General features: G+C 43.6%; 3 protein-coding genes across 4 annotated transcripts; all 3 read right to left on the reverse strand.

Moving 5' to 3' along the window:
* Positions 1 to 504: 504 nt before the first annotated feature.
* On the reverse strand, positions 505 to 2,389 carry s100t (S100 calcium binding protein T). Its single transcript, XM_030394955.1, has 3 exons — positions 2,251 to 2,389; positions 1,178 to 1,340; positions 505 to 1,083 (listed from the first exon to the last, which is right to left on the reverse strand). The coding sequence occupies exons 1-3, from the start codon at positions 2,364 to 2,366 to the stop codon at positions 919 to 921; spliced, it is 444 nt and encodes a 147-aa protein (XP_030250815.1). The 5' UTR covers positions 2,367 to 2,389; the 3' UTR covers positions 505 to 918.
* Positions 2,390 to 5,147: 2,758 nt separating this feature from the next.
* On the reverse strand, positions 5,148 to 12,862 carry LOC115567978 (protein S100-A16). The gene is made up of 3 exons (XM_030394958.1): positions 12,607 to 12,862; positions 5,813 to 5,934; positions 5,148 to 5,662 (listed from the first exon to the last, which is right to left on the reverse strand). The coding sequence occupies exons 2-3, from the start codon at positions 5,930 to 5,932 to the stop codon at positions 5,492 to 5,494; spliced, it is 291 nt and encodes a 96-aa protein (XP_030250818.1). The 5' UTR covers positions 5,933 to 5,934; positions 12,607 to 12,862; the 3' UTR covers positions 5,148 to 5,491.
* Positions 12,863 to 13,189: 327 nt separating this feature from the next.
* Positions 13,190 to 17,956, reverse strand: LOC115567976 (protein S100-A11-like). 2 transcript variants are annotated; one of them, XM_030394957.1, is made up of 4 exons: positions 17,231 to 17,956; positions 15,724 to 15,791; positions 15,459 to 15,628; positions 13,190 to 13,810 (listed from the first exon to the last, which is right to left on the reverse strand). In XM_030394957.1, the coding sequence occupies exons 3-4, from the start codon at positions 15,585 to 15,587 to the stop codon at positions 13,676 to 13,678; spliced, it is 264 nt and encodes an 87-aa protein (XP_030250817.1). In that variant the 5' UTR covers positions 15,588 to 15,628; positions 15,724 to 15,791; positions 17,231 to 17,956; the 3' UTR covers positions 13,190 to 13,675. The 2 variants fall into 2 exon arrangements, with proteins under 2 accessions (XP_030250817.1, XP_030250816.1); XM_030394956.1 differs by lacking the exon at positions 17,231 to 17,956 and adding an exon at positions 15,891 to 15,906.
* Positions 17,957 to 18,041: the final 85 nt, after the last annotated feature.

The following is an 18,041-nucleotide window of genomic DNA, read 5'->3' on the forward strand; positions in this document are numbered from 1 at the left end:
CTCTCTCTCTCACACACACACACACACACACACACACCTACACATTCCGGCTCTGTGTTTTGTTTTTTTGTTTTTATCTAGGAAGCTTTTAAACAATCGTGGGTGTAGGGCCCAGCCAAGGTCACTTCAAGTTCTCATCATTCTGTCGTAAAAAAAACAAAAACAGGAATATGTGTAGAGTCGGTACCTGCTCATGCACACCTTGTGGAGGAGCAGCGTGATGAACTTGAACGCACCACGACATGCCTGAGACTTAGCTACTACCTCTCACACTGTTGTATTTCATTAATAAAACATAGATATCTCCTCGCCGGTGATCTATCTGTGATTTACATCCGTCCGCTGCTGGAATAAAAGTGCCGCAGCAGCGCGTGCAAAGCAGTTTATAGGTAATGCAATAATCCTCTGCCAGAACTGAGCTGAGGGGGCCACGTGCTGCCCCCTGGTGCCCGCGGTTTGCTCCTGCTCACCATCTTTCGGTCAGAGAGTGCAGCCGACACTGTGTTGTACTGAGTAAAGGTCACTTTTATTCTTTCCAGGGAGAAATTCCTTCACTTGAATGTGTTACAAAATACACTTGAGGAAAAAGAAACAGAGGTACATTCACATGTTTTAACAATGACAGCTGCTGAAACTGATTTTAAAATCTCTCCAGATTTTTCACATAGTAGTAAACACAGTTTGCAATGGATTGACTGGACAAATACAGAAACACCCAACATTCACTGTGACTATTCGGTGTGTGTGTGTGTGTGTGTGTGTGTGTGTGTGTGTGTGTGTGTGTGTGTGTGTGTGTGTGCGTGTGTATGTGTATTTGTCCATGACAGGATTTCCTTCTTCTTCTCTCCTGCCTTTTCTAAACTGTTTCCTCCCTGGAGCGTGCGAGCTTTGCAGAGTGGACTCGTGCCAAGGACGGGTTCACTTCTTCTTCTCCGGCTTGTCGTTGTACTCCAGGAAGAAGTCGTTACAGGCCACGGTGAGAGCTCCGACCAGGATGATGAACTCGGTGAAATCTACCTCGCCGTCGTTGTTGGAATCCAGGTCTCCCATCACCTTGTCCACTGCCTCCTTATCCTGGGCGTTCTGCATGTGTGAGGATAAAGAAATAGAGATGTAGGCCGGATCTGTTTTATAAAACACGTGTGATACGTGCATCTTGAAGAATAGATCTCCTTACCCCAAGGTAGTTGCCGAGCTCGGCGGTGAGCATCTCCTTGAGCTCGGCCCTGCTCAGTGTGTATTTGTCGCCCTCGTTTCCAGAGTACTTGTGGAAGGTCTGGATCATGAGCTGCATGGCGCTCTCCAGGGTGGAGGCGTTCTCTGAGTTGGGCAAAGACATTCTGGAGAGGGACAGAAGAGGAAGATGAAGGTTGGGAAGAGAAGAGAAGAAAGTCCATGTCAGGACTGCTGCAAAAACCTGCTTTCCAGAGCATGTAGGACAGGACTGCTGCAAATCAATACAGGCTACAGACTCTCCTGCTCTCTCCTGCACAAAAATGCCTGAACGGTCTTTTCTGATTGGCTGACAGACAGATGGATGCAATACTACCAGCAGGATAGCTAGAAACTGATCTTCTCTGCTGTGCCAGAGTTTGAAACCCTGCACAGTTTCCTCATCATGAGTGTTTCCTCCCCTCCAGTGGACCTGATTAGATTTTGCTGGAGATAAACTGATCCTCAATCTGTTTGTTGCCTTGCCCCAGCGAGCGGACCTCTGGGAGTCAGGACATACTCAGCAGCCGGACATGTGAGCCAGCTGATAAGAGTGAAACTCTAAGCTGATAAATCAGCCCAACCAGTGCAGGAGATGTAACCAGGACACACAGAGGCAACCTGATCGGGCTTTTACTTTAGCTTGAGGCCGGATGGCAGAAAACACCAGAGACAGGTGTAAGTCCTTGCCTTTCTTGAACCTACATCACCTCTGACCTGTGAAGGCTTTTCCTAACTGTCAGTCACACCTTACACCGGTTTCTCCTGGTGGAAGCAACGATCCAAACTCTCATGAATCGGTGGCACAGAAAACGATCGAGAGGACATTTTTGTTTGGCTTTGTCCGACATAAATGAAGGTGGCATTACTTCTCAGTGAAAAAATAGAAAGCTCTTCCTGTTGTCCTTGTTCAAACAGGGAGTCCACCTACAGACAACAGTAGCTGCACCCCAAGAAATCTACTTCTTAGAGTCGAAACAGTGAGAAACAAGCTGCAAGAAATGCAGAGACACAGGTGTCCCCTGCATCACGTCTTACCTGAGTCGGAGGATGAGTGCTGGCCTGCTGGTCAAGTGCAAAGAGAGGAGACGGCAGCGAACTGATGGGGAGGATGAGCAGGACAGCGTCTTAAATACATCCCTCACTCCACCCATCCCACTCACCCCTTCCTCTTCTGTCCCTCCTTCCACCTGTTGCTCCTCTCCTCCTTGCCATCCCCCTCCTCCCCCTCCTCCTCCTTCTCTGTTTACGCATCAGACACCTGCTGTCCGCTCAATGGACACATGAAGGATCCACCCGCTCCCCCCATTGCTCCTTCAGACAGAGATGACAACTACAGCAAGCAAGTAAACTGAAGAAAAGTACCCATAATATGACAACAATGCACCGCACAGATGCTCCCGAGAACTTTAAATGTGCTCGTGTGATTCTCAGATATTGGTCCATGTGAAAGTTAAGTAACACAGCAGGTACAAAGTGTAATTAGTGAGCCTGACAGACACGGGATTAGTCTCAAGACATCAGAGTCTGATGAGCTCAACACACTGGTCGTGACGTATCACTCGCTATGCTACACCTCGCCTCTCTTGACAGTGGATTATCTTGCTGCCCTGTTGTGCAACCATTTCGTTCTGCATGTCAAAACAAAGGAAAGGCTGACAGGGAGTGCTAAAATAAATACTGCACCGAGACTACGATGAATCATTTGATAAACCTTCCAAAATGTGTCTGGGTTTAAGCAGCAAACAGTGTCGGGGAACGTGTGAGTTGTTTACTGCAGGAGATTGGGTGGGGTGGGGGTCATGCCTGATACAGTATCCGGAGGATTAGTGTAGCACCGATGAATGGAGCCATCACACCTGGCAGCCATGCAGAGAAATCCCCATACAAAGTCTTTGTAAAACACACACAAAGGCAGACATGCTAATACGAGGACACACACACAGACACACACACACTTTCACACACTCCTTCACACCTGAAGCACCAAAACACTCTGGATGCACAAAACACACGAAAAAGGAAAAACAAAGGAGGAATTAGCAAAAATGCTTATAGTTTATGCAAACGGTTAATCCAGTCTGTCCGACTTCAAGGTGCACACTGTTACATTTGTTGCATTGCTTTTACATCTAATGTTCTTACATTGTTTATGACTGGCGGACCCTGCCATCTTTTTATCTTCAATTTTTTTTTTTTTCTTTTGAGAACATTTTGTTTATCCAGTTACGGAAAATAAATATTTTTGAGTGTGTAAATATAAAAAATTCGGAGTTTGAATTTCTCCTCCAAAACTACGTGGTGCCCCTTTAAATTAGCGTAATGGATGCAGTGAGAGCCAAATGGCACGGAAAGAAAGAGTACACATAGAAATCAGGCACACTTGAATGAATGATCTCGAGAAACAAAACAACAACGACATGAATGCACAAACAGCACCGCCGTCATAAATGTATGTTTGATTTCCTAAGTGCGTCTTCTTCACTGCGGTATTTTGTGTCAGCACCGTGTTCATGCACCATATGTGTGTATGTATAGTGTTGCAGAGTGGAGGACGGGGCACAATGGGAAGCGCATGCTGTATGTCAGGATCTGGTTGCAATAGTTGATGCATATAAAGGCGGCTGAGCTTGACTAGTCAGGGATGTCACAGCTATATTTAGCAAGTGTTGCTGGTAGCTGTGGAGGGAGCAGATATCATTGCAGAGGAGCCTGTGGGACAATGTCAAAGCATATCAGGGAAACCACTGTACACATACTGTATTTCAGTGGGCCTCCCTGAAGGATTCGTGATCAAATCTTTTTCTGTTTCAGTACCAGAGGTTGGATTGGACAGCCAATCATGAGGCTTTAAATACATTTAGAATACGTGACTAAGTGTACAAGCATAAGGACCAACGACCTGACAAAGGCGCTCCTCCAGTCCCCCTCCTTCCCTCCTTCCACCAAATTTAATGGTACATATGGAAATATGGGTGAAAAATAGAACAGTGAAAAATAATATACACATATAAATAACACGAAGGGTCCTTGGGCTGGCAGCATGCTGGAGTCAAGACTACTCGATTTTCTTTGGTCTTCACATAGTTCTTGTAAAGCTTTGAGGGGTGTTTGGGCTCATTATCCTGCTGCAGTATGGGTCCTTCTCCACAAGGATCAAACCAGATGTGTCTGAAGAGTCTTTGAAGAGTGGAGTGGTGCTTCTCCTCGGTTGGGGGGGAGTCAATTCTGTGCAGATGTCCAAAACACCCCCTACATTCTCTTTTCTGTCCTTTCCTCCACTCTGTTACTGCCATACATCTCTCATTTGGATTCATCAGTAAAAGGACATTTGTCCAGTCATCCACTGCGAGATTCTGGTGTTTCTTTGCCCGACTCGAGCGTTTTAGGCTTTGTTTCCTCTCCAGAGAGGTGGTTTAGACGGCTCTGAGACGACTACAAGACAGCCTTCTTTTGACAGGACTTCTGCTGATAGGAAACTTACGTTGTTCATTTAGCAAATTCTGTATCTGTGATCAAGTTGCGTTTCTATCGTTCAGGAAGCTTGATGTATTGATTCTCTGAGGGTGTGGTCACTTTGGGTTTACCTGATCGTGCTTTGGATACGACTGATACAGTGTCTGCAATGTGTTTTAGAGTTACATGCACTGGCCGCTGTGAAACCTTTAGTCTAGCTGTAATTTCAGGCTGAGAAAGCCAATAACAATTTGACATCTAACACTTTAACTAATTTCTATCCTCCACTAACCTCAAAAGTTCTGATTATTTCCAGGGTTTGATGTCAGACTTTTGTACCCCACACAACGGTGAGAACATTTGTATACAATTGAGTCCCCCAGCAGAATTTTAATGGAAGTCAATGGGTAGCAATGCTAGAATTTTGAAAGGAAAATGCAACTTAATTTGGAGGAAATTAAAAACTACTCACCAAATAGTTCTTATAATATAAAGCTTTTATTTTGAAAATACAGTAAGCATCCTTTGTATAATTGGTACTAAAAAAGACACTCCCAGCTCAGAGTCCTTCAATATGTCCTTGACAGAGGAGATCAATAAATTGAGAAAAAAAACAAACAAAAAGAACAGGTTGATCTGGACAGACAGGTGTAGTTTAGAACTTTATACAGCTGGTTGATTTACTGTATGAAAATGATTATGGACTGCCGTAAAAAAAAAAAAAAAAAAAATGCATATATGATGTTCTGCTCATTTGGAAATGAGAAGAGATGTGTAAAAAAAAATGGCCGTTCATTTGTTGATCAACTAAACACTGCAGCATCTATGAAGCTTCTGCGTTGGATCCGCTGTTGGTCTGGCCTTGCAGCTTGTCACTCATGGAGTTGGCCAAGTAGCCAATCAGAGTGAGGTATTCCTGGAAGCTGACCTTTCCATCATTGTTCTCGTCCAGCCCTCGCTGCATCTCTGCAACGGCGGAGGTGCTTTTAGTATCCTGAACACAAATAGGTACACAGAAGCAGACGGGAGGAAATGTCAGTGTTAATATGGTAAAATAAGATAAAAAACATTCCAACGCACTGATGGATTATTTGTTCACAGCGCAGTGCGATGGACAGCAGCGAAAAGTTACAGAGTTTCGTACCTCCATGATGTTGCCAAGATTTTTAGATACCAGTTTCTGGAAGGATTTGCTGCTCAGGCCATCCTTCCCCCTGGAAGAACCAAGATATGTGGTCACCATCGTCTTAATTGCTGACTCCATATCTAAACGAGAGAGAGACAAAAAGCCATAAGGAGAATTCAATGTAGGAAGTGGCAAGGAGAGATACGGCCAATCTTAGGCACTCAGACATCATGCCATAGGGAACAGTTGCCATGAATTTTATTAATATCAAAATATATTTGCATCGAGTCTTGGGGTGGATGAAAGGGCGTTGTCGCAGAAGAGAGTACATTGTAACCTTGGAGTCCTTGTGCTTGTGTGGGATTCTCTGTTCAATCATATTATAAATTATTATGTAGGGTATCACTTCATTTAATATATGTGATATGACTAGAAGCAGACTGACATGAAATGCATGCATTAAGGGGTTAACCTTTTTAAATTAAAAAAAAGGATTTTTTTAAAATAATAAATCTACAGAGCTTGTAGAAAGGTGCAGAATCCTCTTTTCATTAAAAACAACATTTCTAAAAAGTTTTTCGGGTTAGTGTCTAGCATTAGCAACATTTATGTTAGCCAGAGGATGCAGTTGAGTCAAATAACAGCAGTGTTGTGACACGAATGCAATGGAAGGGGGGACATGGAACTTCACATTTAGTTGGTGAACATTATTAATAACACATTTCAGTTAAAGGTCCAGCGTGTCATGGTTTAGTTGCAGGTCACGACCATAATCTACAAATACCTCCTCATCTCTCTCACCCTCCCCTCCCCTCCCCACTAAAAACAAGATAGGCCCTTTCTACTGTTTGACTTTCCTGTAGAAACACGGCGACACAACATGGCAGACTCTTTATATCTACATTAAAGGCTAATTCTAAGATAACTAATACACAATTCTTAGTTTCAGGTGATTAGACAATAAGGAAAACATCATTCTGAATGTTATATTTCATTTCTGCCCCTAAATACACACACCAGACTTTTAAGTCAAAAACCACCCTATTCTGCAAACAAAGTAAACTTGTCTACCATTTAAGCCATAAATGTGCTGCACTGAAGAACATATGTAGTTGTTTGTGTATTTTTAGTGTTTGGATATGTCCCCTGAACATCAGGATGTGAGAAAGGTGAGACACACGAGTGATGTCAGCATAGAAGAGGAGGAGGAGTGGAGGAGGAGAGGAGGCGGCGTGGGGGGGGGGGGCTAGCCTGGAGGCTCTCCGAGGTAAACAGAGCAAGAGAGAAAGAGGGAGTGATGGAAGGTTGAAGAGGAGGGGAGTCTCTGAGGTAAACACAATGGGAGCTGTGATCTCTGACGGTGGACATCTGATCCCCAGAAGCCAGCGGGAGGCCGCAGGTTCAGATTACTGCCTGCGGCCCGTCTGCTGCAGCACACTTCCCCTCACACTGCAGGAATACTCTGCACACTGTGCTCAAGCACGAGCTGACAAAGCAGTGGATTAAAACTAGCCTGAAACAGCTAATGCTGCCCGTTATTGACTCTAAATCCTCCACTGAACATCTGAGATGAGCAGCTCTCGGTTCATTTCACTCACCCGCTCATTGCTAGTTGGACCTTGCAATGCAGGAAGGACAGAAGCGAGATGAACACGCGTTTATGCTTTCACTGGATGTCATTCTAGTAGCGGAACAAAAGCTTACAACATTTTAATTTTAAACACATTTTGATGATGTTGCACACACTAGAAAAGTGACAAAGTTCACCTCTTCAATTAAGCAACCCTTAATCACAGGTGTACATGATACAATCAATAATGGCTGAATTCCCTCCAGCAGCTCCAGTTTCAGGGTCGTGGTACTGTCGATGCTGCCTCACTGTCATGACTTACTGGGACACATGAATGGAACAGAGCCGCCGTTAATGACATTAGCAACACCTGTGCTTTTCTGACAGCGTCAGGTAGAGATGTGTGCTGTGACACTGGCCTGCTGTCTCACAATGCACAAATGAGACAGAGGAGCTTCTCACAGCTGCAGAAAATGTAAACTAATATAAATTATGGATGATGGTGGAGCTCCACCAAGATGTCAGCTGTGTCCTAATTCCAAACGACACGATAACTCACTGCCAACTGTTTTTTGAATGTGCTGTTAGTGTACGCTCTGCCCCCACAATGTGCCAGCTGCAAACGATTAAAACTTAACGTGGAGGGTCATAAAGCAAACCCAGAAACAACTCAGAAAACAAAACAACAAACAACTTATAAAGCCTACATTTTGTATTATGGGTTTATAAGTTTATCTGTGATGTCTAGTCAGCAGGGACACGCCAAAGTTCAATTGGGAGCATCATCATTTGTATTCTTTGTGAACTAACTTCAAAAACATTATAAATTACATTGTGTATTTACGATAATCTGTATACTATCAGTATGTAGTATGGGACAAAAAATGTAGATCGATTATTTCTTGCATACCCGAGAGTGCAGGAGGTTTACAGATCATTTACAGGAGTAAAAGTATCTGAGTATCATCAAAATAATGTATTTTTACAGTAATATTATTTAAAAGTAAAGTGCTTAATCCAGAAAAATGTCAGCTGCGCCTGTTATATGGTTATATGCTATATAATAAGTTTCTTATTAATACATAGTGCACCTTTAAGTATCTAAAAATGTGTCCTATGTCACAGTTTAGTATAGAACTTGTACTTAGTTACATCCCACTGCTGTGTATACTCACTGCAAAAAACAAACAGTATGACAGTAGTTTAGTATATTGTAGCTGGTGATTCTGGTAATAATAACTGACTTATAAAAACTGTAGACTATAAAATGACTGTTCAGCACACGCTGTGTATTTTCTCATCTGGAAATGAGACACAGAATATGTTTGCGGTACGACCGGTACGTGTGCAGCCTCACGTATCCGGACATAACTCAGCCCACAAAACAAACCCCTGTAGCTCTCTGCTGTCTCCACGGACAACATTTCAAACGGCTTCTGCTCAGAGAAAATAAAAGGGCCCGGATAAACGCTGCAGATACTTGAGCAGAGTCGATAAGTATCACAGCAGTGTGTGCTGTGAGGCCTGGCTGCAGGATTTCCAGCGCTGTATTGGAAACTACCAGGAGGCAGCGGGGTTATTACGATGGCTGCCCGTGGCGATGTTGTTAGAGTAACTGTAGAAGCCAGTAAATCTCCCATCTGACACAGATGTCACACCTCAGCGTTCGCACCGTGCACCTACACTAACCTACACACACACACACACACATACACATGGACATGCAGTACATATAGACAGACAGAGAGATAACGAGAGAGAGACACATATCTGAAGGAGGACAACACCAATTAGGGACTTCTGTTGCATTAACCTAATTAGCGGGTGAGTGAGAGCAGGCTCCCATACCCTGGATTCTGTTTCATGTCTCCCTGGCATGCCAGCACACACACACACACACACACACACACACACACACACACACACACACACACAGAGGTGAACGCACAACTCTTTCCTACATGCTGGAGAGCATCATGCTGTTCATTATTATTTAATGGGTCACTATAATTGTCCCCACACCTTCCTAACACCCCGTACAAGACGAACAGCAGCGCGGGAGCGGGCGGACCCCGAGTGTGTCTGCACGTGTTCGCCGCTGTATGGGCCATACATCAAAATGCCTGACGGGGCCACCATCCATTAGCGTCTCTTTGGAGCGTAATGAGATGAACATGAAACCGAGTAGGCCTCAGTCAGAACCGAAGTCATCGGGGCCACATAATTACAAATGGCTAGAAAAGGAACATGCAGTTTGTCTGATAAGAGCGAGAGGTAGCCCGTGTACATCTCCCCTCATCTCTCTCTCTCAGGACGTGCGCTCCGCTCAGACTCGCAGCGTGGAGTCGCCAACTGGAATGACTCAAGTGTAATGAATGCCTGTGCGGAGGCCCCAGAGCATTGTCTCATTTGCCGTTTCTGCTCCCTTTTTGTGGCATTTTTTTTTTTTTATTGGAATGTTTGCACCGCAGACACTCTAGTTTCAGTGATTCCAAACCTAATTTGTGTCTCGGGATCGTTTCTAAATAAAGACACGTCTGTCCGGCTGAATGTGCAGATGGATTACTGAAGAAGCTGGTTAGAAACAACAACAACAACACATTCACAGACTAACAAGGTAAAAAAAAAAATAATAAAAAAAAAAATAAATGTAAAAAAAAAAACATTAAAACGCTAAAAAAAAAAGGTAAAAGAGCGTTTTTGTTTTTTTATCTTGAGAGTCTGTGTGTGTTTGTGGATGTGTGTCATCACGGCAAAAATGTGGTCCCGGAGACACCCACTGTTGCAACCATGCATGACACAAAACATTACAGGTGTACAACTGACATCAAAATGAAGGCGGGGTTCGAAGATAGGTGTCGTCGGAAGAAGCAGAGACGTTATGAGAGGCAAACCACTTTTTGAATATAGGTCCTTAAAGCCAGAGATGGCAGACGTATGACACGTGTCCGTCCCCTTCCCACGAAAACAGCCAGTGGTCTACTTTAATACAGCCAAACCGGGTAAGATGGCCGCCAATCGTTCAACCGATTTGGAGCAGCTGCAGTGCAGGCAGACTCGTAGAGGGTACGGAGGAGCTAATGCACAGGGTCACCAAGGAGGGAGAGGTTTTTAGACATACAGACTCAAAACCTGCGTTTGGTCAAGTGCTCTGGTGGGATGAGCCGGCAAGTTTTGAATCTCCTTTAAATTAGCTTTGACTGGTGATTCTATACATACAGTTTTATGTCCTTGTGACAGTTTAAGGTGAAGTTATGGCTCTCTCCCCGTTCTTACAGGTATAGGCATGGTCTTGTTAGCCTGAATTATTTTCCAAGATGGCTTCCTCATTGCAAGACTTGCCTAAAAGGACCTTGAAGTGTGGGGGGTAGGATGTAGAGAAGGCCCCACCCCAAGCCCCTGGCCCCTCAATTAAGAGATGTGAAGCTGAACTCTTAATGAAGGCTGAGATCGAAGAAGGCCGTGGTCCGACCCACGAGCACTGACTACTCAGTAATAATGTTTGGCTTGACTGTTGAGTGTTTATCCTGCAATATCGTCTCCCTGAGTTTTCTGCTTTTTCTCGATTGTTACAGCACTTTGTATATTCAGTTTTTAAAGGTGCTATATAAATAAAGTATAGTATTATTATTGTTATAATGTTGTAAAGACTACTGAGTACTCATAGGTTGGAGAGTCATGGGTGTCAGGGTGTCGGGGGCGGCCGGTGGGATCTCAAGATGGCCTCTCATATTCTGCTGACGTTGTTTCTGGCAAGAGATCCTGATCCGTAGATTTAAAAAGAAACAACTGTGATAGCTGGTTTTAAATTGGATCAATGAAAGGTTTACTATAACCATCATCGATAAATGGTTGATCAAACATTAGCTATTAGTCATTTCACTGTCGGCATGCAAACAATGAAATGCTTTATAAACCATTCATTAGGGCAACTTTATCACTCAGATAATGATTTTAGATGAGTTTCACATAGTTTATTAACATTTATAAAGTACCATAAACATCAGCTACAACTTTACAATAAAAAACTGCTTGATAAATGGTTTGGCATTATTCAGCATTTCATCGTTTGTTAACAGAGACACAATCATAACTAAAGTTTATTTAACTATACATTTGACATTTATTAACGGTGGTGTTTCACGTTGATATGTTAAAATATTTTTGGTATTATCAAACTTGCGCACCATCATTTAGTTGACTCTGAGCAGGTTTTCTGTTGTGATCTGTTCACTTCATTTTGACATGTTTTGTCATCTCCACCAGGCCTTCCCTCTGCCAACATACCTGTCTGTGCCTTTTCTCACAGCGTCCCTGCTGAAAGTTCCCACATGCATCATAGTGCAGGTGAACGGTACCTCCCAAATAAACCAAATAACACCTGACTATTGTGCGGGCCTGTGCTGGGAGTTTCGGTGTTGCAATCAGCTCCCTGGCTTGACAAGTTCAAACCAGTTTACAGGTGAAGTCACTCGGGGCCACCCAACCCAACCACTCCAGAACTTCTTCACATCTTCCACAGTGGTTCCCCCGGACTGACCTCAGACCACACAGGGTCAGCATATTCTGCTCTTGGCAACTGACAGCTCATGAGCATTGATTAACCCCGCTGACCAATCAGCTCCACCCTGCTGGTGTTGTTTGCGCTGGGTGTGACTGACTCATTTCCTCCATGAGCATGTTACCTGTCATCGCCCAGGTCGCTATTTCTCCTGCGCGTCATTGACTACACCAGGTCGAAGCTACCCGAGTCTTATCATAACGTGAATAATTCAGACTGATAAGAGCAAGGAAGAAAGAAAGAAAGAAAAAATCTGAGCCATAAGCGGTATGACTGTTTAACGGGGCACGAAAGGCCTCGGCGCATAACGCCAAAAGTAGCCACCGCCGTGCGTAACGGAGATGTCAGGGACTCGTCCGCGTCCACCACATTTACATTCAGCCCGAACTAATCCTGACAACTTGTAGAGCGACCAGAGGCAGGACTGACACGCTGCGAATAAATAAGTTAACTCGAGCCTCGTGTTTCTCTGGAAGTGTAAAAGGGATTGGGGGATCAATTACCAAGGAGGGGGAACCTGATCCCTGCGGCCACCAAGCCGGGTAACGACAATAGAGACGCTCCGCTAATTATGCAAAATTCATGACACGGTGGAGGAAATAAGCTTAAACTGATCACTTTTTTTTTCTTTTTTTTTTCCTGACGAGGACGAGCACACAGGAATGAGAATAAAGCACTCACCGTTAGGACGGGATCACGAAAAACAAAGAAACTCTTTCAGTGGAAGCTGCTCTCCTTTCTCTCTCACAGATCCTTCTCTCCGGTCTTGAGCAAGATTAAGCTGCAACACATATCTTTTCCGTGATTTAACTTCTCACTCCAGCCAACTTTTCTCTCTCTCTCCCTCTCTCTCTCTCTCATTGTCATAGGGCGTGTGCCTGGGAGAGGAGGAATGTGGAAAGAGGCGCAGCTTGAGCAACACAAGGCGATTTTTCAGCAACATTTTGGAACAAACATTTCCGCAGTTCAGGGAAAACGAGTCTTTATAACGTGGCTTGATACATATTTTGAGTTTTTATACCTATCTGTTTAATAGATGTTTTTTTTATGACACATACACTCTCAGCATGTTGGGACAGGCGCGCGCTCATGTCTTATAAAGTGCGCTTGTGTTCAAAGCTCTCCCAACAGACAGATGTAGGCAGGCCACACCCTAAAACCTCACCCACCTCTGCAAAGAATGGAAACACAGTTTTCACTAGAAAGAAAACTTTCGAACAATCTGATAGCTGAAGGGCCTGATCAGCAAGAATCACTCATTATGTTGATATTATTTCTTTACATTTATTTCCAGCTGTAATACATACAGAGCTTGCTCTGCCGGCACCACACCTCTGTTTGTCTCCTGGACGGAGATGAGAATCAACACCAGGTGCGTTTTCCCAGAATTAGACGAGCCAAGAGCACAACACACAGTGCTGACACACATTCTCGGTTTTCAGATGCCTTCGCATAGACCTGTAAGCACAAGCAGCTGTCAGTGTTTGTGTATGTGTATGTGTGTGTGTGTGTGTGTGCGCTAGGAAACAGGGCTGGTTGGGATATTTTGCTGAAAGTGTTCAGTAGTGCTCTGTGACAGAGCCTGTGCCAGTTTGGCAGTCGCCGGTGATGACAAGGTGAGAAGAAAACGCAGACTACTGATAAAAACAGAGAATCCTGCAGCAGAAACAGACGTTAGGGTGTTTTCCATTTGGCTCACAGACAAGTCAGTAACACACATGGCACTGGAACAGTGTATCTGAAGGACGCTCTATTGGCTGAACCCCCCGTGTTTGCTCGCAAGTTGCCCAATCAGCTGCCAGAACTCCAGGAAGTTGAGCTCTCCATCATTGTTCTTGTCCAATGAGCTCATGAGCAGGTCGATGGCAGCGGGGTCGCCAGCGTTCTGCAGGAGAGAATAAAAGGAACAACTTCAAGTAGTGAAAAACAAAAGATTGAGTCGGTGTGGAGCAGGCTGATGTTATTGGTGGAGCGTGTGGGGCGATGAGACAGAGGCAAGCTGACACCACTGGCACGTATACCAGTTAAATAATTCATGCAACATCAGCAGAGGTGGTTTGGCACAAGGGGTCTACGACTCTGTCGCCATCTAGTGGCCGCTGCGATTATTTCAGCTGCTCACACAGGCAGATACACATGGAATTTTCCACACTTGGAAAAGGGAGGCTTTATTTTTTTTTTTCGTCGTTTGGGCCTCAGGAACTGCTACTTTCTGCCATTGTGCTCTGGTGAAACATGCAGAGTGATGACAACACAACCACTAATAGACAAGTGGTCTCTGGAGGCTGGCAACTCCTTTTCTGGGACAAACTCTTTGTTTTTGTGTGCAAAACAGCACAACATTAAACAAGGAGTCATATCCTGTTCCAGCATGAGATACAACTGCTCATTTCTGTCAGAGATCACAGGCAGGAGTGGAAAGAGCCAAACACTCTGAAATAAATACTCTGCAGCTTCACTGTTATTTGAATCTGAAGTACAGCAACGACCACATGCATTGAAAACTGCCCACGTAACAGAACAGAAGTAGTCTTTTGAAGAGAAGTATGACTAACAGTTAATTACATGGTCAGAGCAGAGCGGACCAATGTGGCTTCCAGATGATGCCTGTTTCAATATGAGTCTGCTTTTATGACAAAGCTGTTTTGCATAACAAAGAGATGCAGATCAAATTTACAATATCTTCCTGATTGTCTGTTATCGCTTTAATTGCAGGTAGTTAAAACATGTAGCTGAGGACAGTACTTCATCAGAAATGTAATGACAAGGCTGGTGATGTTTCATGTTTTTGTTATTGTCAACGATTTCTATGAGAAGACAAAAAACAATAAGGCGTTGTCCATTTCTGCATTCTTTCATTAATCCCAGCCTGTCTGTGGCTCTCAGCCACAAACGCCTTCGTTCCTACTAAAAGTTAGCCACAGATAAATATTTTTACTCTTAAAAAGGCTATGTCATTCCCTAAAACAGCTTGGCACTGTAGTGTCAAGCAAATGTTACTCATAAAGGAGTAATTAGTGGATTTGTTGAGGACTATTCTCAGCTGTGGATTAATGCACATTTGGAGCACAAATGTGTATTTATGGCCGCAAGATGATGTTTTTGCAATCAGCTCAGGATGAACACCAACAACCATGTTCATGGTAATGAAAAAAGACAATGCAACTGTGTTTTTTAATAGTTTCTGGACAACACTGGATCTGTATGGCACAAGCTAATAAGATATTAGTCAGTTCAGTGTTGGTTTTGGTCTTTTCATGGGATTTGTTGACAAGAACAAAAGATAAAATATCACAGATTTAAGTGAAATTATTACCAGTTTAGGAATATATTCAAAGCAGCAAGAGTACACTAAATTTTAATGTAGTTTTCCATCTCTGCAGCAGAAACCAGCATAGCTATGGCACATTTTAAACCAAAACAGTCAAACAAACAAAGTAATAAGTGAGTAAATGTTATAATGGATGTATCAGACCGATAAATCAACTAATCAAATGCGACGACACAACACTTATGCATCAGTGCATCCTTACCTTGACAAAGTTAGGGAGCTCTGATGTGACCAGTCTATGGAACTCATCTCTGCTCAGTGTGTCAGAGGAACCATCACTGCAAGCGTACGCCTTGAACTGGGACACCAGCACACCAACAGCAGACTCCATCTTAAGCAAAGCAACACAGGGAGGATCTGCAGACAATATTTCTGAAAAGAAAAATTAGATCACATTAAGTTCGAGATCGGATACATAGAAAAGAAACAACAGCACTTTTACTGAGACACAAATCACAGAGACTCACCGACTCCGGTGTGTGTGGGGAAATTGTAAGGATGCGAGTCCACCTGCTCTTTTTCTAGACAACCTCTCCTGGTGAAAAAGTTAAATCAGTCACTAATTTCTCTGTTTTCTTCACACTCTTCATTGCAACCAGTAAAAATGTAAACCATGTTTCCCAACATCACTGACCTTTTTCCATGACATGATGACATTCTCAGATACAAACCCAGCCTTTTAACTAGTCTCTGGAAGGAGTAACTGGATGAATAACCTCATTCAGGAAAACCCCCACACTGACTCAGCCTGACTATCAGAGTCAGGGCGGGTCAAAGTTCCTACAATTTTGTAACTGTTTAATGTTTTGCTCAGCTCACGCCAACACATAGCCCCACATATTTCCTTTGCTATGTGTGAGAGGGAAAACTGCGGGAGCGAAATGCTGCAGAGAGCGAAATAGAAAGCGGTAAATCAGGCACAATTATAAAGTCTATGCGGCAGAAACTTTTGAGAACGAGGCGCTTGGGTTTCACTTTAAAGAAGTCGCATTATTTAAGCCGAAGCCCTGACAGGATGTGCACGATTGGCATATTAGGGAGGCAGTTAGTGCTAACAAGCACAATGGCTTCATCATCCAAACATCCCTGCAGCTTGTTTTCTTGTCTCAGCTGCATCAGACACAAACACACAAACACACACACACACACACACACACACCTATATCCCTATACACCTGAAACAGCAGTCTTCAGTTCTTCTCCTACTGTTCCCTCGGCCATCATTGAGGAGGCACAGTGCAGCTACTAACACATGATAAATGGCTTACAGTGAGGACTGAGAAATCGTATACAGCGGTACAAAAGCATCAGGGTTTTCTTCCACGGGCCGATGCTGCTCGTTGTCAGACGATTAATGACTTGTGAGTGATGCTTAGCCGCAGGTGTATATGTGTGTGTATGTGTGTGTGTGTGTGTGTGTGTGTGTCTGAGGATTTGCCGGTCTATATCTCAAAAACATAATTCACACTACCTGAATTTCTTGATTGCCTTCTGAACCCATTAATCCAGAATCTGATCCTGAGAGAAGATGCATTTTCCACTTTAAAGGTTTAATGCAAACACTGCCTCCCTTCTTTCTTTGCGCAGACTTTATGAGGTCGTTAATCATTACGCAGAAGTATGCGGTGGGAAGGTAAACCCGCACGAGATGTTGCTTTTCCCACGGAGGCAGCCGTATAGATTATATGCGCGTTTCTGTTACTGTGAGTGTGACATTACCGCTGGAGCTACAGCCGTGGAGGTTCACTACATTATGAGGAGGAATGGAGAGTGGAACGGCTTCGCTTCGCACATGCAGAGATCCACTGTTGTTTCTCTGAGATCTTGTCTGGATATGCAGTATTTATGTAAAAAGTTTCAATATTTAACCAGTCGGGTGACTCCAGTTTCTACTCTCAAAGAGGCACAATGATTGACTGACAAAACAGAGGCCGAGTGACTGAGTAACGTGAAGTCGTTGTAAGTCTATCTCACCCTCTTCCTTTTCTTTTTCGTCTTCTCCTCTGATTCCATCAGCCGTGTTGCTGTTGCTGCACCCATTCAGATGAATGTAAAAGGAAGGGACAGCCAGAAAAAAAGCATCCCTGTGGACAGAGAGAGGATGATGTGAATGTCAGCGTGGCAAAGGCAGGAGGAGTTGATTCCTTCACAAAGGCAAACACAGAGTAATACATCACTCATGTGTACTGTGTCCGTCAGTAAACAAGTAAAAACATCTTTGGTGGGACAAATTTGCAAACAGTACATTTAATATTGATATTCAATGAAACCAAAGACCTCACCTTCTTTCTAACCTTGTATATTCATAAAGTCTCGTAAATCCAACAGGATGAAATGCAGATGAAGCGTTAAGAACTGAAACTAGGATTAACGCATCACAATTGTGTCTCCTCACACCAGTTTAGTTGGTTTTCCTGAGATGTGGCTTTGAATAATGGCCAGAACATTGTTTTGCAGAAAACTGTGCAGTCACAGTGCATTTAACCTCTGACCCTTTGTATATCAAATGTCATAACTTCATCTTTTATCATCCTATTAGACATTAGTGTGTCAAATTGTATCATAGCTATCATATGAATGTTGGAGTTATCTGAAGAAACTCCCTCAATGTGTTCACGAGATATGGCCTTCACAATAAAATGGATGCCAGTTCATCCTTGAGTCATAGTGAACATTTGTACCAAATCTGACAAATTGTCTCCAGGCATTTCTGAGATAACGCTTTCACAAAGAATGGCGCAGACAACCCAAAAACACAGTGCCTACGACCACAACTGTCGCTGGT

This window comes from Sparus aurata, chromosome 17 (assembly GCF_900880675.1).
Source record: "Sparus aurata chromosome 17, fSpaAur1.1, whole genome shotgun sequence".
NCBI classification, from domain to species: Eukaryota; Metazoa; Chordata; class Actinopteri; order Spariformes; family Sparidae; genus Sparus; species Sparus aurata.

Coding starts and splice junctions, on each gene's coding strand:
- s100t (XM_030394955.1), bottom strand. CDS start 2,366: ATGGGTGGAGTGAGGGATGTATTTAAGACGCTGTCCTGCTCATCCTCC. Junction 1,341..2,250: donor GCACTCATCCTCCGACTCAG/GTAAGACGTGAT, acceptor GTCCCTCTCCAG/AATGTCTTTGCCCAACTCAG. Junction 1,084..1,177: donor AGCTCGGCAACTACCTTGGG/GTAAGGAGATCT, acceptor TCACACATGCAG/AACGCCCAGGATAAGGAGGC.
- LOC115567978 (XM_030394958.1), bottom strand. CDS start 5,932: ATGGAGTCAGCAATTAAGACGATGGTGACCACATATCTTGGTTCTTCC. Junction 5,663..5,812: donor ATCTTGGCAACATCATGGAG/GTACGAAACTCT, acceptor ATTTGTGTTCAG/GATACTAAAAGCACCTCCGC.
- LOC115567976 (XM_030394957.1), bottom strand. CDS start 15,587: ATGGAGTCTGCTGTTGGTGTGCTGGTGTCCCAGTTCAAGGCGTACGCT. Junction 13,811..15,458: donor AGCTCCCTAACTTTGTCAAG/GTAAGGATGCAC, acceptor TCTCTCCTGCAG/AACGCTGGCGACCCCGCTGC.